The 25,038-nt window shown below is 39.6% G+C and overlaps 1 protein-coding gene across 1 annotated transcript; it reads left to right on the top strand.

The window, feature by feature from the left end:
• The first annotated feature begins 3,084 nt into the window (after nt 1-3,084).
• PSKH2 (protein serine kinase H2) lies at nt 3,085-23,494 on the top strand. The gene is made up of 3 exons (XM_026495808.3): nt 3,085-3,269; nt 7,425-8,091; nt 21,657-23,494. The coding sequence occupies exons 1-3, from the start codon at nt 3,085-3,087 to the stop codon at nt 21,960-21,962; spliced, it is 1,158 nt and encodes a 385-aa protein (XP_026351593.1). The 3' UTR covers nt 21,963-23,494.
• The last annotated feature ends 1,544 nt before the right edge of the window (nt 23,495-25,038 follow it).

The raw sequence follows: 25,038 nt of genomic DNA, 5'->3' as shown, positions 1-25,038 counted from the left end.
GAGGGTTATTTTAGGAAGTTTCTATGGGTTCGGAATCTGTATTGCCCAGAACAGTTTTTAGGATTTATCCCCATTTTTCAGGATTTAACTTCTAACTCTGATTTTTTTTTTAAGATTTTATTTATATATTTGACCGAGAGAGAGGCAGCGAGAGAAGGAACACAAGCAGGGGGAGTGGGAGAGGGAGAAGCAGGCTTCCTGCTGAGCAGGGAGCCCAATGCGGGGCTCAATCCCATGACCCTGGGATCATGACGTGAGCTGAAGGCAGACGCTTAACAACTGAGGCATTCAGGCACCCCTCTAACTCTGATTTTTAAAAAACTAGTTATAGGATGGAACCTGGCACAGTGATTGGAGCAATATTTACATATTGTTATAAATGTTATGGCTGACCATTTCATAAGAATTTGTGACTTTTGGGCAATGAAGGGAAGTTGAGAATGAGGTAAGATTTTTTTCTTCGGAAGCTGGAGGTTCAATTCATTTAACACTCTTCAGAAAACAGCACTGGAGTAAAGTTTAGCCCAGAACCAGATGCTAAACACCATTTCCATTTATTCAGCTGGTATGAGTGTTATAGGGAGCCACTCATAGGTGTGAAACACTTGATATAAAAATAAAAATTCATTTAAAACTGGCCTTAAGTCTAAAGCTCATTTTAACAATTTTATTACTTCAACTAAGATAAAATGTGTAATTTAAATAACTATAAATAGTTAATTCATGTATAAGTAGCACGTATCCCAAGCAATGTTTGAGAGGTCTCCCAAATAATGAAGCAATTATGCACAATAAAGAGTAAGACACGTAGGAGCTTGTGTAGTAGGTAAGGTATTACTCCACATGTTACTCTAGGTATCACCCTGTCTCGAGGGTTACTTGGGCTAAAAGAACATACTTAACGATGTGACTTTGACATTTCAACATTTCAAAACTTGGTGAAAGCTTTAAAAGTAACAGTGTGAATGCATTAAGTAGTTAATTTTTTCTCCAGGCACGAGATTTATTTTACCAGTAACACTTCTAGTTAATAGTTGGTGCTTTCCCCAAAGAGAACGAATCAATGGTTTCTATTACTGTTTTCATTTTAAAAGGCTTTAAAATCAGTGACTGTATTAGCCAATTTTCAAGGAATGTGGTTCAGGCTGAGTGAGAGGCTCTTGACAAAGCTTTTCCTGCTGTGCAGCCAGCTGTGGCCAGGACACCAGAGCTCTGTGCAGCCTGGGGAACCCAGACACACAGAAGGGCTGCCTCCTAACTCCTGGATGCCTTCCCTGCTGCCCAGGCTCAGGATTTAGAGGGCATGCGTCCCAGTTGCTGGGCCACACGTATCCAAACCACCCATTCACTAGGGCTTTCTGAGTAATAAACATTGTTCTTTGAGCAGCACCTTGACAGTTTATTTCTGTCCCTTTGTGTCCCCCCCCAGCCTTTTTTTCTTTTCCATTTTGCTTTATATTGTTTACTCTGCGAATTATTTCAAAAGCTTGAGACACCAGCACCAGCTTACAACCTGCTTAAAACCGATCTCCTCTCTTTGTTCCTAGCACTCGGAGGATTCTGGGGGCTCTTTATCAGGAAAAGTTCATTACTTAGTGATTCAGCTCCCTTTGCAGGATAAGCTCATTTTTCTCTCAGCGACCCCCAAGTCCTATTTCAAATTTTCCTTCAAAATACAGTTCTTCTGGGCAAATCCATGACTAATTGACTCATCACAGGTATTGTGTTAAATCAAACCAAGAATTAAATTAAATTATAAAAGAAATGGCACAACTGAAAGCACACCCCCCTGGACGTTTCCAGACTGGCCTCCAGTTCTGCTTCTGCAACTTGCTAGGGGTGCCTAATCTTGATTTGCTTTGGTCTTGACGGAATTTCACTTTCCACACATCATTTACTTAAAATTTAGCAATGTAAATTATATATAATCAATATATTGATATCTAATCAATACATAAAATACAACTTATCAAAAAGAAATATTTATCAGATATATAAAATATGCATATTCAGACATATATGGATACGGTGAATGCAAAGATGAAATATATAAAGCATAAGATTATATATGTATAATTATAATTAATATAATAATGATATATTATATATTATCTGATAAGATTACACAATCTCTATATAATAGAGATTATGTAATTTTCTTATTATTTTCTTCTTCTTCTTCTTTCTTATTCTTCTTCTTATTACTTTTACATATTTTATTCTTGTAACTGCATAGCCTGTTAAGCTGGGTTCTAGACATCTGGTTTTCTCCCAGTCTTTCTTTTTTTTTTTTTTAACTTTTAAAAAAGATTTTATTTATTTATTTGAGAGAGAGAGAGTGAGAGAAAGAGCAAGAGAAGAGCACAAGCCAACGGGAAAGGCAGAGGGAGAAGCAGACTCCCCGCCAAGCAGGGGGCTTGATGTGGAGCTGGATCCCAGGACCCTGGGATCATGACCTGAGCAGAAGGCAGACCCTTACCCGACTGAACCACCCAGGCGCACCTCTCCTAGTCTTTCTATTTCAGGTGAATCATCCAGAGGCAAGGCTCTTCCAGCTGTAGGAGAGTTAGTGGAGTACCAGAAACAGACTAGTGTGTTTAATTAATGCAATAGAGTACAATAATATTACATACTTTAAATAGTATAGGCTCTTAGAGTTTAAAATATATATATATATATATATATATATATATATATAATGTTTATGTCATCTGGATATGAGCTCAGCTTTGGAGACATAAAGATCCTTTACAGAGATGATATCCTTTATTGACTCATAATTTTTTATGATCACATCTTCACTTTTCAGATGAGAAAACTGAGGCCCAGAGAATTAAGCCGAGGCTCCTGTCCCCTTTGCTTTTACCCTGTCAAACATTACATACAGATAAGTGGTCAGTGACCATCAAGGCAGCCTCAGGGCTGCGGGACCTTTTGAAAGTTATTTTCCTAACAAAGACCCGCAGCGGGGGTTTCTTTCCAAGCCGGCCCTGAGGGCGGACCTGTCCCGCCCCCGCTCGACTGCTCTGGGGATAAACGCGCAGCCCCACCTAGAGCTCCCGGCCTCTCTGCAGCGCGAGAGGCATGGGTTGCGGCGCGAGCACCAAGGTGGTCCCAGAGCCACTTGTGCTGGCCCCGGTCAAGCAGGAGGGTCAAGCCCAGGGCAGCTCCAGAGGCATAGGTCCCGGGCCCGAGGAGGTGGCCGAGGCGGCTCGGAGGATGCAGGTGGCCCGCTTCCGCGCCAGGTTCGACGCCCGGGTCCTTGCCAGGTAAAGAGCCAGGGGAAGCACTGGCAGAGGGGCTGGCCTGGGACTGCGTTGAGGAGGATAAACCAAGCACCCATCAAGATGGCCTTAACGTTCCCTTCAGCTTGATTAAACCTTAGACAGCCTTCTTTCAGATGACAGGCCTCTGAGGTCCCTAAATTCTTTCTCTGCCTCTTTGAGATGTAAGTCTTCCAGAACCCAAGAATGTCTTTCTCAGGGACAAAGGTGCCATCCCTTTGAAGTGTCATCAGGAGGCCACTTTCTCCCAGTCTCTGTGGGAAGGCAGGAGCCCAACTTCAGTAAGCACCAATTAGCAAACACAGGTGGCCCAGTCACGTGGACACCCCCCCCCCCCACTAAGGTCCTCTAGGACTTTTCTACTAGCTTGCCTGCCCAGTGTTGGAGACGCTCTTGCCTTTTGTTTCAACAGAGTTGAAGTCAGTCTCTCTCCCCTACTGCAATAGTTGTGACTCCAGTGGTAATAGTCTGGAATAAAATCTTCACTGTTTTTAACAAGTGTCTGGGGCAAATTCTCTTTGGCACCTCTGAGCAGGGAGGGCAGAGGATTGGGAAAATTCCAGACTGAAAGTAGAGGAGGAACAGGAGCAAGGAAAGGGAGGGAATCCCTGACCTCAGAGCTGGGGAAGGAGGAAGGCCTCCTAACCCCTGCAGGGCTGATGGGGGGGCCTTGCCACAAATGTGCTGGGGCTGGGTCCAGAAAGGCCTGTTTGTGAAGGATCTTTACCACATTCTGGAAAAGGAGACCATAGATCATGGAATAGAAACAAGTCTTTGAATCAGCGAGGCTTGAGATCTACTCTTGTGTCTTTTATCATGTGTGACTGAGAATGTTCCTTAGCCTTGCTCCTTCTTCAGTTTTTGCCTCAGTAAAGTGGGGATAATAATAATATCTACCCCATACGAATGTTGTCAGGATAACTAAAGTAATATATGCAAATTGTGGTGTGCAGTGCATGACACAAGTCTTCATTGAGATATTAGTGCAGTGCTTAGTATTGCCTTCATAAAGCACCATAAGACCTAGCTGACTCCCTGCAAGAAATGAGCAAGGATGACAGGTTGGCTGGACCTGAAAAATAACTTCTTCAGAGTGTACCATGTTGGACATATAGAGGAAGAAAATCCTGAAATCCTCGTCCACTCTGCAGAGCTTGTCTGGCTTCTCAGGGACATTTCTAGCCCTCTAATTGTATGCTCACTCATTGCAGTGCTGTGAACAGTCTATGCAGAGCCACTTCCTGGCTTACTTGGGAACTTCTTTTTTTTTTTTTTTTTTAAGATTTTATTTATTTATTCGACAGAGATAGAGACAGCCAGCGAGAGAGGGAACACAAGCAGGGGGAGTGGGAGAGGAAGAAGCAAGCTCATAGAGGAGGAGCCTGATGTGGGGCTCGATCCCGTAACGCCGGGATCACACCCTGAGCCGAAGGCAGACGCTTAACCGCTGTGCCACCCTTGCACCCCTACTTGGGAACTTCTAATACAAGGAACCTTGTGGATTAGTCCAGTAGCTGCTAAGCTCAGACACCAAGTTCACTGATCCAATGGAACTTGAATCAGAATGGACATGGGATCTTATCATGCCCGAATTGGTTAGATGGCATCTCGGTCATCTGTAGCCAGAGAAATGAGGCTGCTGTGGGCCAGTCTTACCCACTCTCATAACCTCCACCTGCAGGGTAGTCCCAGTCCTTCAGAGTGTGAAGGGGTCATAGAGATGGAGGGTCACAACATTGTAAGGGCTCTAGTGACTAACTCAAGGCTCTTTCCCTGATGAGGAGTTAAGCCCCAGAAGATTAAGTGACTTGTCCAAGTTAGTGGCAGAACTGAGTCTAGAATACAGTTGTCTTTCTTCTGCATTGTGATTCCACTTATAACTCTTGCAGAATAGAGACGACAGAATTTAAATCTGACTCTATGCACTTTCTCAATTGCTTCTATCAAATAAGTTGTGATGGTATTATTGTTTCTGGGTTTCATTTTTTAATACATATTAAAAAAATTCCCAGTTTGTAGCAGCTGAAGTGAAAGTAATCATTTCAGTTTCGAGGATGATGTAAAATTGCACCACCTACAAAATTAACTTTGAGGCTGCTCTGTTGGGCGGTGGGTAGGAGTGGAGGAGTGGAAGGATACGAAATGGAATGGCCTTGTAAATACCTTCTCCGATGCTTGATTCGATCCTTAATGTTTTCAGAATATATGCGATCATTTGGAAATAATATGTATTCAGTGAATGATTCTTTCATTCAACATTTATTGCTGTACCCTCTGTGCCAGGCACTGCAGAAGACAGAGCCACTCAAGTCATAAAAATAGTCACCATTCATGGCCATCAAGGGCTCACAAGCAAGGCTGCAGTTACAGGAATTTGTTATGGGACATTTGTTATTCAATCTGAAGCCATTTATTTCCACTACTCTACATTTTGGCTTAAAGCCTACTGTTCCCTTCACTGCCAAATTAGTAGCATTTTTTTTTTCAAATATTTGGTATATGAAGGCCCCTTAGCAGTATTGAATAAAGCTCCTTTTCTTTAAACAAAAGAGTGTAGTTCCTCAGAGATGGTAAATCATCTGATATCTGATTATTAATTCCGTGAGCAAATGAATTTGCCTGCAGTTTTGAAGGCATAGTGATAAATTAGTATTTGCAAAGTGCTTTCATCCACATTAGAGGTAAATGTAAATTTTGGTTGGTCTGCAAAGCAATAGAGTTTGAAATGCCTGTGATTATCTTCAAAATCAACCTGGAAGTGCATGTGAATAAAAAAGCAAAGTTGGAAAGAGAAGAGGCGACAGAATCTATTTAAGATGAGTAAATTGCTATCTGTTTTGATAAAGTAATTGGCCAGAAAATTAAATGCACTGCAGAGAACAAAGGTGATTTCTGTAAGCTGGTACAGCCAAGTGCCATTTTTCTTCAGGAAGCACAGGAATACAAGGAACAGATAGGTACGGGGACAATTACTGGAAGAATAAACTCAGCAAAAAGAAGTAAGGCTATTTAGAGCCCAGATTGACATTTGCATTTGAATCTCTGTTACTGAGTATGCAACTGAAAGCATTACTTTTCCCTACATACTCCCTGAGCACATTCCATCCGCCGGCATCCTTTCCTGGGAGAAGTTTTAGTAATTTGGAAGAGCAGCAAATTACAATAAAAGTAAGGCAACCTGGGTTCTCATCCTCACTCTAGAACTTAAACAACCAATCTGCTAACCTGATCTTCAAATTTCCTCATTTGTAAAATGAGGGGTTGGATTAAGTCATTCTCTAATATTCTTTCCAGCTGTAAAACCATGATTCTAAGTGGAGCACTTCTCAACATTTCTTAAACAGAGGTTTAAACTTGATAGAATTCTTAAATTGACATAGACTAAGTTTACACAGATAATTCAAGTTTAAGATCGCCAGGCTTTGAAATCCTAGCTGACTTCTTGGCCTTTCCCAGAGAAAGAGAGAAAGAGAGAGAGAGAGAGAGAGAGAGAGAGAGAATATAACTTTATGCATTAACATATATGCCATGTTAAAATTCTGTTTCTTGTGTAGAAATTGCAAGTGTGGGGAGTAGCTGGGAGGAAACTGTGGCTCTATCACCGTCTGCACCAGATGTGTTTACTTGATCAGTGTTCATCTATCAGGGTGCTGTCCGGGGCCAAGATGGGGCATGTGTGCTCACTAGGTCAAATGCATTTGAAGGGGTTGGATTTAAATCCTATCCATTTCAACTACAATCTGTGTGGCCTTGGGAAATCACTTAACTTTTGTGATTCTTAATTTCCTTATCTGAAAAAGGGGGATAGTATTATGTTAGCCAATAAGGATATTGCAAGAATTTTTTTCAAAAAACAAATTTTCTGGCACACAATAAATGTATAATAAATGGTAGCTGCTGTTATTAAGACTGTTGTCTTAACAGTCATCTTGCCACCAACTAATTACTTTTATGTCACTTACCTGCATTTTAAAGAAGAATCTGGGGAGGCTTTCAAAAATAAATACAATTAAGCAACAACAAGCAAGGGGATTGGATGGGGGATGTAAAGATAAAAAGAGATGATATAAAACCCCAACCTAGATAATTTTAAGAATCTTCAGTTCAGAGGATAACAGATTTGGCTTTTCTTCCCGATAGATACGACATCAAGGCTCTTATTGGGACAGGAAGTTTCAGCAAGGTTGTCAGGGTGGAGCAGAAGACCACCAAGAAACCTTTTGCAATGAAAGTGATGGAAACCAGAGTGAGGGAAGGCCGGGAAGCGTGTGAATCCGAGCTCACCATCCTGAGGCGGGTTAGCCACCGCTACATTGTTCAGCTCGTGGAGATCTTTGAGGCCCAGGATCGAGTTTACATGGTGATGGAGTTGGCTACAGGAGGAGAGCTCTTTGACCGACTCATGACTCAGGGATCCTTTACAGAGCAGGACGCTGTCAGAATTCTGCAGATGGTTGCTGATGGCATCAGGTATCTGCATGCATTGCGAATAACCCACAGGGACCTAAAGCCTGAAAATCTCTTGTATTATCATCCAGGTGCTGAGTCGAAAATTTTAATCACAGATTTTGGTTTGGCACACTCTGGGAACAAACGTGGAGACTGGACAATGAGGACACTTTGTGGGACCCCAGAGTACATAGCCCCTGAGATCTTGCTAAGGAAACCTTATACCAGTGCAGTGGACATGTGGGCTCTTGGCGTAATCACATATGTTTTACTTAGCGGAGTCCTGCCTTTTGATGATGAAAGCCATACAAGACTTTACAGGAAGATTCTGAAGGGCAGATATAATTATACAGGAGAGGTAAGAAATAATTTTACTCCTATTGAGTGTAGTTTCTCAGCCTCAGCACTATTGACATTAAGGGTTGGATGATTCTTCTTTTTTTTTTTTTTTTAACTTTGAACAAAAATGAGATTTATTAATTTATTACTCTCAAGTCCTGGAGGATACGTGGCATGCCCAGAGTCACACAGCGAGGTTGTGTGGGGGGCAGGAGAGACAGGGCTGGATGATTCTTTATGGGGCGTGGGGAGGAAGGGGATGGGAGTGGGGCTGTCCTGTGCCTTGCAGGATGCTCAGCAGCACGCTTGGCCTCTACTCCACCCTCCATACGCTCCTGGTAGATACTGGCAGGTACTGGACAGCTAGTAAACACGTTAGATTCAACACCTTCCTCAAGTTGTGACAACAAAAGTTGTCTCCAGACATTGTTAAATGTCCCCTGCGGGGCAGAATCACCCCTGGCTGAGAGCCATTGGTCTCAAGGTAGCAAGGGCCTGATTACTGACTTCTCTGTGGTTAGCACATGACATTGATAATTAAGTAGGCAAGTGAGTTTGTAGTTTTTCTTTCATCAGCTGAGAGGGCTAATGTGTACTCAGAGGCTCGGCGTGACGCTTGGGTGTTTGGTGAGATTTTCTGCCTTGAATCTAGGTGATTCAAGCCTTTTTTGTAATACAGTGTTTCCTCAGTGAAATGTTTAATCTCATAGCTTGTGTAAAATATTTATCCACCGCTTAAACTTGGAACTCCCAGCGTTTCCGAATGTGTTCACTTGTTGTTTCTGGGTAGAGAAGGAAAGTTGCCAGTGCTTGCGTGTAGGAAGCCTGACAAAAGGGGAAATCCATTTCATGTTCAGCAAGTGATCAAATATATGTTTAACTATGAAAGGGTTCTTTTTCTCATGAAGAAAAATATTGATAGTTTGATTTTTATCTACCTAAGGCATAACATCTATATGTATATCATCTTAAGCAAAAATCAAAAGCTAAACAACTAATTTTAATATTATATTTTCTATTCTTTGACAAAGCTTTAATATTTTATTGTACATGTGTACATTTTTAAAAAACTCATCCAAACTGGTAATTGAGAACTAAGACTTACATGGGAAAGTAGGAAAAGATGGGGACAGTTCACAGAAAATATGATACCATTGATTATTTAAAGTTTAAAAGATGTCCAGCCTCACTAATAACCAAAAAATACAAATGAAAACAAAGTCTTTTTTTTTTCAATTTTTCAAATCAATAAAGATTAAAAAAAACCCACTTCAACTCTACTCATTGCTGTTGAGAGTACTAAGAGATCAACCATCTCATTCACTGCTGGTAGAGGGCAAATTTTACAGATTTCTTGGGATGCAGTTTGAAAATATGCGTCTAGAACTTCTGGAAGTTTTTAAATTTTGATCTGGTAATTCCACTTCTAATAATCTAAGGAACTAATACCAGATGCAGCAAAGTTTTCAGTATAAAGATGCTCATCTGAGCTATAGTTATAGAAGTGGAAAATTGAAAAAAACCCTAAAAGAAAGTTTGAATAAATTATGGGACATCCATATGATAGAGTATGCTAGTCCCTAAATTATGAATGCTTAAAAATTGCACGGACGTTGGCAAATGTTCACAGCATGCTACCAAGTGAAAAGAAAAAGGCGGAATGCAAACTGTGTACAGCATGATCACGATCATGTGGAAAAATGTATTCATAGAGAAAAGGCTTAAAAGAAATACAGTATGTTAACAGAACTTATTCCCGGTTTGGGGATTATGGCTTGTTTTGGATTTTTTTCTTTATAATTTGATATCTTTCTGTTTCTGCTGTTCTTTTGTTTACAAAGAATACATATTTCTGTTTTGGTTGTAGCTCGGTGACTCTTCTGTCCTACATGATGTTGGGAGGAACTGCCGTCATGGGGGCTTGACTGGGATGGAATGTCCATGGTGGTCCCTCAAATGTCTGACATTGTAGTGGGGATGGCGGGAAATCTGGGGTCAGCTAGGTCACTAGAACCATGAGGCCTTATTCACCTTCCTCTCTCAATGCTTCATAGGGCCTTCTCTTCATGGGGTATTCTCCATGGCATCTTCCCAGCAGGGTAGTCAGACTTTTTACATGGTAGTTTAGGCCTTCCCAAAAGGAGTATTCCAAGAGGGAGACAGTGGAATTTGCCAGTGCTTTTCAAGCCTGGGCTTGGAAATGACACAGCATTACCTCTCCCTCATTCTATTGAGTTCTGTGAGTCTTAGGCTAGCCCAGATTCAATGTGGAAAGAGTCCACATACAGTCTGATTACTGGGGGTGTGGTTTATTGGGCCATGTTTAGACTAGATATCACTATTACTTTTTTAATGTGCAAAAATAATAAGCAATATATTGTTTAAAAAGTCTTTTTGTCAGATTTAATTCAGAGGGTTTCTAGGGTTGGATTCCCCAAAAAGCTAAGAAACCCCTGAGAAGACAATTCATGTTCAAGTGACTAAGTAAGGGAAGACTTCCAAGAAGACAGCTAAGGGAGTGGGACAAAGAGGGGAGAGAAGATGAGGAGGCCAGAGCCATAAGGGTCAGCCTCATCTTGCAAGGAAGACTTCTTCAGCATTCTTCCAACTTGAGGCAGGCTAGCTGGGTTTCCACACCTACCGCTCTCTGTTAGCCAATAGGGGTGATGGTGGTGGGGAGCTAGTGGTAAATTTTTACATTCTCTGGGGACCAAAGACAAGTGGCTCCAGGAGCCCCAGGCTAGTCACTGAGGAAAAACAACAACAAGGTGTTGGCTTTTAGAAGGAAAGCACTCCAAAGGAAGGGGGTGTGTGTACGTACAGAAAAAAGGGGCTCAGGGGCACTGACATTGTCTGCATGGTGGCACTCTCTACTTCTTGAGGGAATGCCTGTTTGTAGCTTCAGACAACATGCAACACAGAGTAGGATTGTGGCTGCTTGTAATACTGGGTTTATATCCCCTTGGCTTTCTTTCCTGTGTTTGTCAGGCACCCATGTCCATCATATTCACATTCTCTTATAATATTACCAAGTGTCTTAGTCATCTCAAGCTGCCGTAACATAATACCACAGAATGGATGACTTAAACAATAGAAACTTATTCCTCACAGTTCTAGGGGCTGAGAAGTCCAAGATCACGATGCCAACAAGGTAGGTTTCATTATGAGGACTCTTATCTTGGCTTGTAGGCAGCTGCCTCTCGTGGGGTGCTCACGTGACCTCTTCTTTGTGTGTGTGGCCAGAGAGATGGCGTAGGGAGAAGCAGAGAGGGAGAGAGGGAGAGAGGGAGAGAGGGAGGGAACTCTGGTGTCTCTTCTTTTTTTTTTTTTTAAGATTTTATTTATTTATTTGACAGAGATAGAGACAGCCAGCGAGAGAGGGAACACAAGCAGGGGGAGTGGGAGAGGAAGAAGCAGGCTCATAGCAGAGGAGCCTGATGTGGGGCTCGATCCCAGGACTCCAGGATCACACCCTGAGCCGAAGGCAGACGCTTAACCGCTGTGCCACCGAGGAGCCCCTCTGGTGTCTCTTCTTAAAAGGCCACTAATGAATCATGGAACATTGCATCAAAAACTGGGGATGTACTGTATGGTGACTAATATAACAAAATAAAAATTATATAAAAAAAATAAAAAATAAAAGGCCACTAATCCTATCAGATCAGGACCCCACCCTTATGACCTCATGTAAAATTTTAATTACCTCCTTGGAGGCCTCATCTCTAAATATAACAATACTAGGGATTAGGGTTTCAACATGTGAATTTCAGAGGGACACAAACATTCATTCCATAATATCAAGGAAACACAGATTGATAGCCCTAGAAAAGTGTGTCATCATGTTTTCTCTGTCATCATATTATTGTATACCTGCCATTTATCAGCAAGCATAGTAATTTCTAAATGCACCAATTTTATTTAAATACGAGGGTGACCATCAATTCTGGAAGCATAGGTGCTTCCCCAAAGAATAACTCCCCAAAGATGTCCCTACTCGAATACCCAGAATCTGTAGATGTGCCATCTTATGTGGCAAAAAAGAATTTGCAGACGTGACTAAATTAAGGATCTTGAGATGGGGAGATTACCCTGGATTATCTGGGTGAACTCAATGTGATCACAAGGGTCCTTACAGTAGGAAGGTGGGAGGGTCAAAGGTAGAGGAGACGTGAGGAAGGAGGAAGGAGTCGTGCACCAGGGAACGTGTGCGGTCTCTAGAACGGGAAAAGGCAAGGAAGGAACTCTCCCCTGCAGCAGCTCTGCTGATACCTTGATTTTAGGGTTTAAGACCCATTTGGACCTGCAGAACTGTAAGATAATAAATGTGGAAATGTGGGTTGTTTTTTACTTTAAATTTTTTTAAAAGATTTTATTTATTTATTTGTCAGAGAATGAGCACAAGCAGGGGGAGTGACAGGCAGAGGGAGAGCAGGCTCCCACTGAGCAAGGAGCCCAGTGCAGGACTCTGATCTCAGGACCTGGGATTATGACCTGAGCTGAACGCAGATGCTTAACAGACTGATCCACCCAGGGATCTCAGTGTGGGTTGTTTTATAAAGTCCTTTTGTCTATGACAAAAATTCCAAGTATGACACATTGTGTGAATCACTTCTTTTCTCTAGAAGTCAGGTGGAGAAGTGCAATAAATAGGACAAATACCAGAGATTAAAGTGTTGTATCTCTTATGATGAAGATGAATGATGTGCTTAATATTTATAGCAAGTATTTTGTAGACACCTGGCAGATATATAATCTGACTCCATCCATGTATAAGCAAAAAATTGGCTATAATATTAATGTTTAATTCTTCTTGATTTTGATGTGAAATATATTCCTTTTCATGGAGCTTTGATGACCATTCCACTAGTGTTATTCTTTCCTTTTTCTGAATAGTGTTTAGGATTATAATAAATTTCTTATTTTTTTTTTTTTAAGATTTTATTTATTCATTTGACAGAGAGAGAGACAGCCAGCGAGAGAGGGAACACAGGCAGGGGGAGTGGGAGAGGAAGAAGCAGGCTCCCAGTGGAGGAGCCTGATGTGGGGCTCGATCCCAGGACTCCAGGATCACGCCCTGAGCCGAAAGCAGACGCTTAACTACCGAGCCACTCAGGCGCCCCGAAATTTCTTATGTTTTGACATTTAATCTGTATGTCTTCTTTCTAAGACATTGTTGGTTCTTTGAAGGTTGGGACTGTACCATATTCCCCCCCCTTTTTTATTTTTTTAAAGATTTTATTTACTTATTTGACAGAGATAGAGACAGCCAGCGAGAGAGGGAACACAAGCAGGGGGAGTGGGAGAGGAAGAAGCAGGCTCACAACGGATGAGCCCGATGTGGGGCTCGATCCCACAACGCTGGGATCACGCCCTGAGCCGAAGGCAGACGCCCAACCGCTGTGCCACCCAGGCGCCCCACCCCCCCTTTTGTCCAATAAGATCGCATGAAGAGTTAAGCATAGAGAATGCATTTAGTAAAAATAATTGCTTTTTAAAAATTATTAAGAGATTCTGATTTATAACTGCATGAGTAAATGTATCTCAACTATAACTGCATTGAGCATAGAATACAAATTTTAATTTATGGTAAGGTGGATTTTATTTATTTATTTTTAATTTTTATTTTATTTTTTTAATTTAAATTCAATTAATTAACATATAATGTATTATTTGTTTCAGAGGTAGAGGTCAGTGATTCATCAGCCTTATATAATACCCAGTGCTCATTACACCACGTGCCCTCCTTAATGTCCGTCACCCAGTTACCCCATCCCTCAGCAACCCTTAGTTTGTTTCCTGTGATTAAGGGGTTCTTATCATTTGTCTGCCTCTCTGACTTCATCTTGTTTTATTTTTTTCTCTTCTCCCCTATGGCCCTCTATTTTGTTTCTTAAATTCCACATATCAGTGAGATCATGTGATAATTGTCTTTCTCTGATTGGCTTATTTCGCTCAGCATAATACTCTCTAGTTCCATCCATATCCTTGCAAAATGTGTGTGTGTGTATATATATGTATATATATATATACTATATCTTCTTTATCCATTCATCTGTCGACGGACATCTGGGTTCTTTCCATAGTTTGGCTGTTGTGGACATTGCTGCTACAAACATTGGGGTACAGGTTCCCCTTCAGATCAGTACATATGTATCTTTGGGGAGTAAGGTGGATTTTAGATAACTAATACCTTTAGTTGCTAAATTTGTTAGATTCATTCTGGAATGTTAGGGTGGTTTAGAAGGGTACATTTACTCCATTCACTGGGCTTTGCAGAGTGGGGGTAGGAGTTCCCCTTTCCAGTTGCTTCCTGCAATGCCTGAGAGACAACCAGGAGAGAAAGACACAGCACATGGTGAAAAAAAAAAGAAATCCTGTCTACTGTGTGAGGGGGGATTTTACTTATCTACTTGATTACCAACACCATCATGATGGCTTTCAGCTTGGTGGCAGGGCTCATGCTGGAGATAGTAAGTAAAAGACTCATCCATCATTTCTCCCAGAGACTGTTGGAAAGCATCCTTGTGTGGTCTTCACCCTCCGTCTTGTCAGGCCTTCCTCCGGCCAGGGATCATGTTCAGCTCTGGGAATACCCACATGAAAATGCTCAGTGTCCCTGCTCTGTGGAATCAAGTGGTCTTGTCTGAGAGACCAGATCTTCTCCTTCTCCTCCTTCTTCTCCTCCTCCTCCTCCTCCTCCTCCTTCTTCTTCTTTTAAGATTTATTTATTTATTTGAATGAGAGAGAGAGTGAACAGGGGCGAGAGGCCGAGGGAGACAGAGAATCTCAAGCAGACTCCCTGCTGAACATGGAGCCCAACGCAGGGCTCGATCTCACACCCCTGAGATCATGATCTGAGCCAAATCAAGAGTCGGATGCTTAAGCCACCCAGGTGCCTGAGAGACCATGTATTCTTTTGTATCTCTTTAAATGTAAGTGCTCTGATACATATAGGAACAAAGCTCAAAGTCCATGGAACAAGGGAAGACAGCCTCTTACTGCTTAGGAAATTTGAGTCAGATTTCATGAAGGAGAGGACATTTGTGCTGTGTCTTGGAGGAAGGGTAGGAGTTTCTGAAAGGGAGATTGGCACGTTCCAAGTAGACAGAACAGCATATGCAAAAGCACATAAAAGGGACTATGTTTTGTAGTAGTAAAAAATAAGAACTTTAGAGCATCGTGTGCAGGTGAGCGTATATTCACGTGGGTGTTTTGTAAAGCAGTGCAGTGTCACGGTCAAGGGCACGGTCTGGAGCAATGCTGGCTGGAACCATTCCCAGCTCTGCCATTTGCTAACTGTGTAACTTTGGGCATGTTTCTTAACTTCTCTGCATCTCAGTTTCTTCATTTGTAAAACAGAAATAATGATAGTGTTTACCTAACAGGGTTTTTGTGAAGATCAAATGAGCTAAAACGTGTCAAGTGCTTAGAATAGTTTCACATATTAGTATGTGGCACTATATACATGTTAGCTATTTCTGTTACTATTACTATTGATGCGGGGAACAGTGGGACCACAAGTTTGAACTTTGCTTGAATAAGTTACTAGAGATATATATATATATCTGTAAAATATATATATATAATATATATATCTGTAATATATATTTTATATATATTTATTTATATATATTTTATATTTATTTTATATATTTATATATATTTTATATATTAAATATATATTATATATATTTATATATATTATATATTATATATATTTATATATATCATATATATATTTATATATATATTTATATTATATATATATATATTTTACAGTGCCAAGTACACCTTTTTCATCTTTTAAATGGAATAGAGAGAAAAGTGAGGTGTTAACATTTTAATGCTAGTGAAGAGCTACACACTCTTGCCAGTGAGTTGGAAATCATGTATTATTGTCTAATTATATTGCACTATATCACAGTAATCTTTTTTGATGTGAAAAAATCGATAATAAAATGAGTCTTATAACCATATTAGCCAGCTGGCAAAGACAAACACTGGTATTAAAAAATCCCACATGGATATTGATAGAAAATGTACTGAGATTCACCTATGACTGCTGTCCTGGTAGGAGAAAGTTTACTGATGCACTCCTTTAGAAGTAACAGAGCTGATGGATTTTGCTCAACAGCCATGACCCCGATTTTCTTTCTGTATCCTCATCTCCATTAATTTCTCGTATTTTTTCTTTGCTATATTTCTTTTCCATTCAGGTTATGAAGTAGGAAAAAGGGGAAGGAGAGCAGAAGATTTGACTCTTTATTTCCCTTTTATTCTCTTTCCATCATGACTAGAATTTCAATAATGAGATGAACCACATTTCAGTTAGGTCATAATTCTTGTAATTTGGTTCCCATTCCTGTGATTTAGTTCTTAAAAACTTACGCTCACGAAAATGTGGTGCTCAACTTTGTAAGTGATATTTTTACTTTAGAAGTTTTACAGAACATAATTTTAATGTTTATAAAATCTCTCATAATGCACTTCCTCTTCTACTCATCACTTTCTTCATCTCTTCTCTGACTGCAATTGTACAGGTATATATCTTCTTCCCTTAACCTCAATCACAGTGAGTGTTTCTTGGAATTGAAACCATGTGCATTTCACTTTGGCTGCGTAGATGTTACCTTTGGTATAAGGAGTAGTGATGAGAGTGGAAGGTAGTTATCTGTTTCCTTGATTACGTTGCACTTCTTTTTTTTTTAATATTTTTATTTATTTATTTGACAGAGAGAGAGAGAGAGACAGCCAGCGAGAGAGGGAACACAAGCAGCGGGAGTGGGAGAGGAAGAAGCAGGCTCATAGCGGAGGAGCCTGATGTGGGGCTCGATCCCAGAACGCCGGGATCACGCCCTGAGCTGAAGGCAGCCGCCTAACGACTGCACTACCCAGGCTCCCCAGAATCTCCTGCTTTCTGATACGAGGAAGAGTTATTTTCCTGGTCTACAAGTAATAAAGTTATGGAGAGTTAATTGGTACTTTGGGGCACATTTACATATAATTTAATTGCAAAACTTAAGTGAAATCCTACCAGTGCCTTACACTAAAGTTCAAAGGAAGGGAAATGCTAGTCAGAGAATTGTCATCAGTAGAAGTTTTGTTTTGTTTTTTAAAGATTTGATTTATTTATTTTAAAGAGAGAGGGCGAGCAGGGGGAGGAGCAGGGGGAGAGGGAGAGGGAGATAATCTCCAGCAGACACTGTGCTGAGTGCAGAGCCCTACAAGGGCTTTATCCCAGGACCCTGAGATCATGACCTGAGCTGAAACCAAGAATTGGACACTTAACCAACTGAGCCACCCAGGTGCCCCCAGTAGAAGTTTTTAATAAATACTACTATTTAAAAATTTTTCTAAATTATTTATTTATTTAATTTTTTAGTAGTCTCTACACCCAATGGGGGGCTTAACTCACCACACCAAGAGCAAGAGTCACATACTCTTCTGACAGAGCTGCCACGTGCCCCTAAAAGCTATTTTTAAGGAGATAAATGCTACTTTGAGTGCTCTTAGCACTCATTTGAGTGGTGGTTTATCCATCTACTTAAAAATAGATACTTGTAGTTGTCTGAAAACTCTGTAATTAAATCCATCAATAATTGTTACCCTGTACTTCAGTAAGCTCTATATTTAGCAAATTTTAACATTAATTACAATCCTTAAAATTCGAGATGTTGCATATAGAATTTTAGGAACTGTGTATATTGTGTGTGTGCTTGTGTGTGTGTGTGCATGTGTGTGTGCGTGTTTGTAGTGTCTAGACTCTAATAATGACTTTTACTACTGATTCTCTATGGGCATTTCTGTGAAGGAACTACATTAGGAGAAATCATTCATCAAAAAGTTGGAAAACAAAAAACTAAAATCACTCCTTATTTCTCTGTTTAAAGGTGAAGGAATCAAGACTTCAATAGAATATAAGATACCATTCCTCTAAATTCCCTTTATTCTTTCAAAGAGAGTAAACAGTGCAATTGCTAGTATTAAATTTCAGTTTTGTACCTTCTTTTTGTTATTATTGTTTTATACCATTCGACCAATTTCTATTGGAGAGGATAGACAAATAGGCAAAGAACCAGATGAGGAAAGGAAGAAAGAGCAAAGGGAATAAAAAGGACTGAATTGTTCACAAATATTACAATTTACTTGTTGCTAAATTAATTGAATGACCTCAGAATAAAATAAAGTGCTACCTTTCTTTCTTTTTTTGTAGTTTCAAGTTTTTATTTAAATTCCAGTTAAAATATAGTGTAATCTTAGTTTCAGGAGTAGAATTTAGTGATACATCATTTACATATAACAACCAGTGTTCATCACAAGTGCCCTCCTTAATGCTCATCACCCATTTAGCCCATCCCCCTCCCTCCATCAACCCTCAGTTTGTTCTCTATAGGTGAGTCTGTTTTATGATTTGCCTCTCTCTTTTTTCTCCCCTGATGTTCATCTGTTTTTTTCCTTAAATTTCACATATGAATGAAATTATATGGTATTGTCTTTGTTTGACTGATTTGTTTTGCTTAGCATAATACACTCTAGCTCCATCAACATCATTGCAAATGGCAAGATTTTATTCTTTTTGATGACTGAGTAATATTCCATTGTATACGTATACTATCTCTTCTTTATCCATTCATCAGTCGATGGACACTTGGGCTCTTTCCATAATTTGGTTATTCTTGATAATGCTGCTATAAACATCAGGATGCATGTATCCTTTTGGATCAGTATTTTTGTATCCCTTGGGTAAATACCTAGTAGTGCATTTGCCGGATTGGAGGGTAGTTCTATTTTTAACTTTTTGAGGAAACTCCATACTGTTTTCCAGAGTGGCTGCACCAGTTTGCATTCCCACCAACAGTGTAAGAGGGGTTCCCTTCTCCACATCCTTGCCAACATCTGCTGTTTCCTGTGCTGTTAATTTTAGCCATTCTGACAGGTGTGAGGTGATATCTTATTGTGGTTTTGATTTGTATTCTCCTGATGATGAGTGATGTTGAGCATCTTTTCATGTGTCTGTTAGCCATTTGTATGTCTTGCTATCTTTCTTTTTATTTGATTCATTACCTCTTAATGCAGAACATTGTTTTGCGGACACACATTTGTCATGCTAATAGTAAGTGGACTCGGTACGAGAAGTTTTGGATAATTTTCTTCTTCCAGTTTTCTGTGTGTAGTAGGTGGGTGTGTCCACAAAAGAACTGAAGAAGGAGTAAAATAATGATTTAATAGTAACAAGAACAAGAGCAACAAAAACTTACATGATATTTTATATTTTGAAAACCATACTTGATCTAATTTGTTTCTAATAGCAATCTTGTGAAAGAGATATGATCCACATTTTTTTGATGAGGAAACTGAGACCCTGTGTTTAGAGCTGTATAGGGCTGGGCAGCCTGCATAGTCCAGATCCACTTGCCTCCCTCCCAGGCTCTTCCACTTTAAGATGGGTTAACAGGCTGACTGATGGCAGTGTCTCTTCGAGAATGCTGAGAAAAGCCAAATAGGAATTTTCAAGGCAAAGAGAGGAAATGGCAAGATGGATGTCCAGACTGGTGAAGGGACTGAATGATGTCATCAAATGAGAGTTGGTCCACGATATGAATTTGATTCAATGTGTGGTCTCCAAATCGTTTTTTTATTTTTTAAGTAATCTCTGTGCTCGGTGTGGGACTCAAACTCACAACCCGAGATCAAGAATTGCATACTGTACCGACTGAGTCAGCCAGGCGCCCCTCTAAATAGTTTTTGGTCATATTATAACACTATTAGTCCAAAAGTTGTGAGCATGCACACTCAATTTTTATTCATTTATAGAATATATACATATATGCATATTATTTATTTTATACTTCATACAACATAGACAAAAATAAATTTTTGATTAAGAAGATAAAAATAAAATAGTTCTGACATTTTTTTCTACACCTGTCATTTTCTACTGTGTAATATGTGATTGATGGCTAGGTACTCTCCAGTTGTTCTTCATGGCTCAGGAATCCTGTAATTTCTAACCTGTGTTTGAATAATGCACTTCAGCTGAAGAACGTTCTATGTTACCTTATTTTCTGCAACTGCGTTTTAAGTGTATGCTCATTTGGGGTCATATTAATGAGCTCTCCATAAATCTCACTACATATATTTTATATTTTCCAGAAAGATTCAGTTGCTTGTCTTATAATGTTCCATTGGAGACATCTAATTTAACCTTGAGCCTAGATAAATGTGTCTGGATTCAGAGCCAAATAGATGTCTAGCCAAAGCAGAGGATATGCCATTGTGAGTGTCAGCCACTGACGTACTTTGTCTAGACATGCAGTGTTTACATTTTATTTTCCCTGTCTTTGAGTATTTGGCAAATGTGTTCATTTATTTCATGCATTTTATTTTGGGGATAAATATTTCTCATATCTCATTTACCTAAATAAGCTAAAGGAAAAAAAAGAGCAATTCCTTTCCTGGTTTCTTTTGATTCAAATTCTAGGTTAATAGAGTGTTAAGAGATTGGAGAGTGTGATGTCTGAATTGAGTCTGATTTTTCCTCACGCAAGGACAAAGACAATAGGTTGTAAGGATTTCCTTATCTTGGGAGATTCAACTTTTTAAAAACACATGTCAACCAGAAATTGTTGTTTGAGATGCAGCAGATGTACTGGCAACTTTCTCAGTGTTTCTCCTTTGTAGATGACAAAGGATACAACACTGTAGTTTTTTTCCTAGGTCTATGATATGTGCTGGTAGATAACGCAGAACACAAGTGGAAGCAACAGCTCTCGTCTCCATCCTCGCAAAAGTCACTGTGAATTACAGCTATTGTACTTAAAGTATGTGCGAAAGCAGAAAATACTGTGAGAACAAATCCCCGAGACAGTGAATAGCTGGTTGTACACATCGCAGCCTGCAGTATCTCTGCTACATGCAGAATCCTGCTTGTAGCCAACTGATGGGGGGCCATGCGGGCCCTGAGTGTGTGGAGGAAATGTCCCGGGGGAGGAGTCTTCACCCAGGTGCCCTTTTCGTCCTGCCCTTTCTCTCTGGGGGCTGTGCAGATGGAGGACTCCTAAGTCTGGAGTAAGCTTTCAAAGGGAGAGAAAGTTGATGATTTCTCAATCCATCCCACTTTCCACTCTAGCTGATTCTTGGAGTCATGGAAGCTCTATGAGATGACCAGAGAGTGGTAAATACTAACTGGGTGCTGGTGTACTTCATGGACGACAGCTGCTTTTCCTTTCCAGCCCACACAAATGTGATGTGGGAACTCACATTGCTAATTGACGCACACTGGCCAGATTTCTGGAAAGGAACTCTCCTTCACTGAACAGAGAGTTTGGAAGACAATTTGTGTTTGTCTTTTCCTTTCACCAAATAGATGTTTGTTTGTTTGTTTGTTTGTTTTGTGCCTCTTTTGAAAGTGGGTTTTCAGGTTCCCTACATATTTAATGATATAGTATTTAACTTGCTTACTTGAAAAGGTCTTTCGGGTTTGATATGCGTTCATCTATGTAATTAAGAAGATGATACTCTATGTGTGTTTGTGTATTTTGATTTTATTTATTTTATTCTATTTTATTTATTTTTCCTTTCTAGCCTTGGCCAAATATTTCCCACTTGGCAAAGGACTTTATAGACAAACTACTTATGTTGGAGGCTAGTCATCGCATGTCAGCTGGGCAGGCCCTGGATCATCCCTGGGTCATCACCAGGGCTGCCGGGTCTTCCCTGAAGAATCTTCAGAGGGTCATATCCAGGAACCTCAGGCGGAAGGCGTCTCCCCACTCTCAGAGTCCTGAATCTGCGCCGTCTTCTAGGTCACGTTCTTATCACAAATCAAAGCATATGTGGAGCATGAGAAACTTAAGGGTCGAAGAATCCCCGCTGTCTGCACTTTTGTGAACAGATAACCTTCAAAACCACTTTAACTGATTTTAAGGCAGATCTATTAACTTCATTAATAGCATTAGGTCAATAGGGACCATTTGATCATGATTAAAGCGCCTAAAAAAAGCTCCACGGACATGGGAGCATGTGGCTATTGTTGGAAAATGTTGACCTTCACTTTAAACATTTTTGGCCTTAATGTTTCCTATGTCTATATTTATACCCCAAAATATACTTCTGTAAAAGATAAGCAGTATAGTAAATACTAAATATGTTTATATAATTAGAAATAGGTGAGGAAAATCTCTTGAGAATTGATGGATTCAATAAAATATGAGATAAAGGAATAAGGGATATGTATATGAAGAAATGATGAGTCAGAGACATAGCACGCATAGCTAGAAATGGGGAATAAGTGTATTGATACTGAAATTACTGATTTAGATTTAAGACCATTGTATGGTTTAATAACCACTAGCTAAGACTCAAGATAATTACAAATACCTGTTAAGTTTATAGTTAGTCTGCAAATATTAATGGAAATTGCTAATTATGGGGCGTATAGAGAAACTTACTTGGCAACAAAACATAAAAGTAAAAAAAGTGGAACTATCTCAGACTAAAAATCTTCTGCACAGCAAAGGAAACAATTAGCAAAACGAAAAGTCAACATGTGGAATGGGAAAATATATTTGCAAACCACATATCTGATAAGAGGTTAATCTCCAAAATATGTCAAAAGCTCCTAAGACTCATTAGTAAAAACACTCATAGGCTGACTCAAAAAATGGGCTAGGGACTTGAATAGACATTTCTCCAAAGAAGAGATCAAATGGCCAATGATACCTCCTTGCACCTGTCAGGGTGGCTATTATCAAAAAAACAAAAGACTACCGGTGTTGGTGAGAATGTGGATGAAGGGAACCCGTATACATTATGGGTGGGAATGCAAAATGGGGCAGCCACCAGGGAAAACAATATACAGGATACTCAAAAAATTAAAAATAGAAGTACCACATGATCTAGCAATCCCACTTCAGGGTATTTGTCTAAAATAATTGAAATCATGATCTGGAAGAGATATTCGCAAGGCTATGCTCACTGCAGCACTATTCACAAAAGTGGAAATAAGCTAAATGTCTATCAGCAGATGAATAAAGAACATGTGGCATCTACTTGTGATGGAATACTATTCAGACTTTAAAAATAAGGAAATTCTGCCATATGTGACAACACAGATGGGCTGGAGGATATTATGCTAAGTTTAATAAGCCACTACAGAAAGGCAAACACCACGTGATCCACTTGTATGAGGTATCTAAAATAGTCAAACTCAGAATCAAAAAGGGGAATGGTGACTGCCAGGGGCTAAGGAGAACGGAAATGGCGAGTTACTAATGAATGAGTATGTTTTCATTAAACAAGATGAATAAGCTCTAGAGATCTGCCGTACAACTTAGTACTTAGAGTCACTGATAATGTACGGGACACTTAGAATTTTGTTAAGAAGGTAGGTTTCATCTTACCCCAATAAAATTTTTAAAAAAGAATCTTAAGATACTTTTTCTTTCTTTTCTTTCTTTTTTCTTTTTAAAGATTTTATTTATTTGACAGAGACAGCCAGTGAGAGAGGGAACACAGCAGAGGGAGTGGGAGAGGAAGAAGCAGGCTCCTAGTGGAGGAGCCTGATGTGAGACTCGATCCCAGGACTCTGGGATCACGCCCTGAGCCGAAGGCAGATGCTTAACGACTGCACCACCCAGGTGCCCCTTAAGATACTTAAGAGCATTATTCACTGGAAAATGGGAGTTTTGTGGATTCAGTTTTGTGGGTTAGCCTTTATCACCCACTATAGTTTACAAAATGGTATGTGATCATCTTGCTTCATTCTTCTGTCAACTCTTTCTGGTTAGCACAGGTTTCTTCTAGAACCATTTAACCAAATATCTTGATGGCTCAAAATACCTACCATGGAATAATTATAACTGGTGTATTAAAAGGAGTAAGTGCTAAAAGTCTGTTCTTCAGGCAAGGCACATATGGCCTGATCCTTAGTACGGTAAATTTTTGTAAAGTGATACAAAGACTGAAATACTACTATACATATATCTGTGGGACACTTGTATGAATGGATACAGTAAATAATGGTTCATCAGTTGACATCACTTAATTTGTTTAATGAAGTACAATAATAAAATGTGAGAGTGACATTTCCTGTAACTATAAAATCAGTCTTAATTTTCTATTTTATTTTTCTTTATTAGGTTTCATAAGTGGAACATTTATATGTGATATATAAATATGAATGTATAATTAATGACAGCAGTATTTTCACTATAAATTGTAATGCTGCACCATGTACGGTGAACAATGGGTTAGTTCCTTTACTATAGAAAGAACTTAGAGTCATTAAAAAAATAGGAAAATGAGCAAGTATTTTGACAGGTTATTTATAAAAATACAAATGGCTAAGAAGTATGTGAAAAATGCTCAATTTCACTCCTAATTAAAAAGAAGAACATTAAAACAACAAAGAGATAATAATTTTTCATCTATCAGATTAATGCAGTTTAAAACTTGGATAATACATTTGGTGAAAGGTTACAGGAAAGCAGATAGTGTCATGCTCCATTCTAATGCTAGTACTTCCAGATTTCCTAAATAGCGAGAAAAAAGCTTTAACATGCAGCCATGTTATTCTGCCTAGCATTTATTGAACACTCACTCTGTGCCAAGTGCTATGCCCAATACCCTTAACATATATTATCTCATTTGCTCCTCACAACAAACCTATGAAGTCAATATTATTCTTAATTTGATTTTACAGATGAGGAAGCCTAGGCTCAGAGATGTGTGGTAACTTCTGCATGGTCACACAGCAGCTAATTAGCAGATCTGGAATTAGAAGCTCAGAACTCCTCCTTCCATCTCTATGTTGGATCAATTCCAGGAGATAGGAATGCAAAAGGCAGGCCCTGATGCCTCCAATTTTGTCCACATCGACATAAAGAAATAGTGAGATACACTGTTGCCTGAAGTTATGATGTAAATATTTGTCATTTCCGCGAATAATTTACTTTCATGTTCTTTG

Source organism: Ursus arctos, unplaced genomic scaffold, assembly GCF_023065955.2.
Source record: "Ursus arctos isolate Adak ecotype North America unplaced genomic scaffold, UrsArc2.0 scaffold_6, whole genome shotgun sequence".
In the NCBI taxonomy this organism is placed as follows: Eukaryota; Metazoa; Chordata; class Mammalia; order Carnivora; family Ursidae; genus Ursus; species Ursus arctos.
This window is presented reverse-complemented; position numbering and strand designations above follow the sequence as displayed.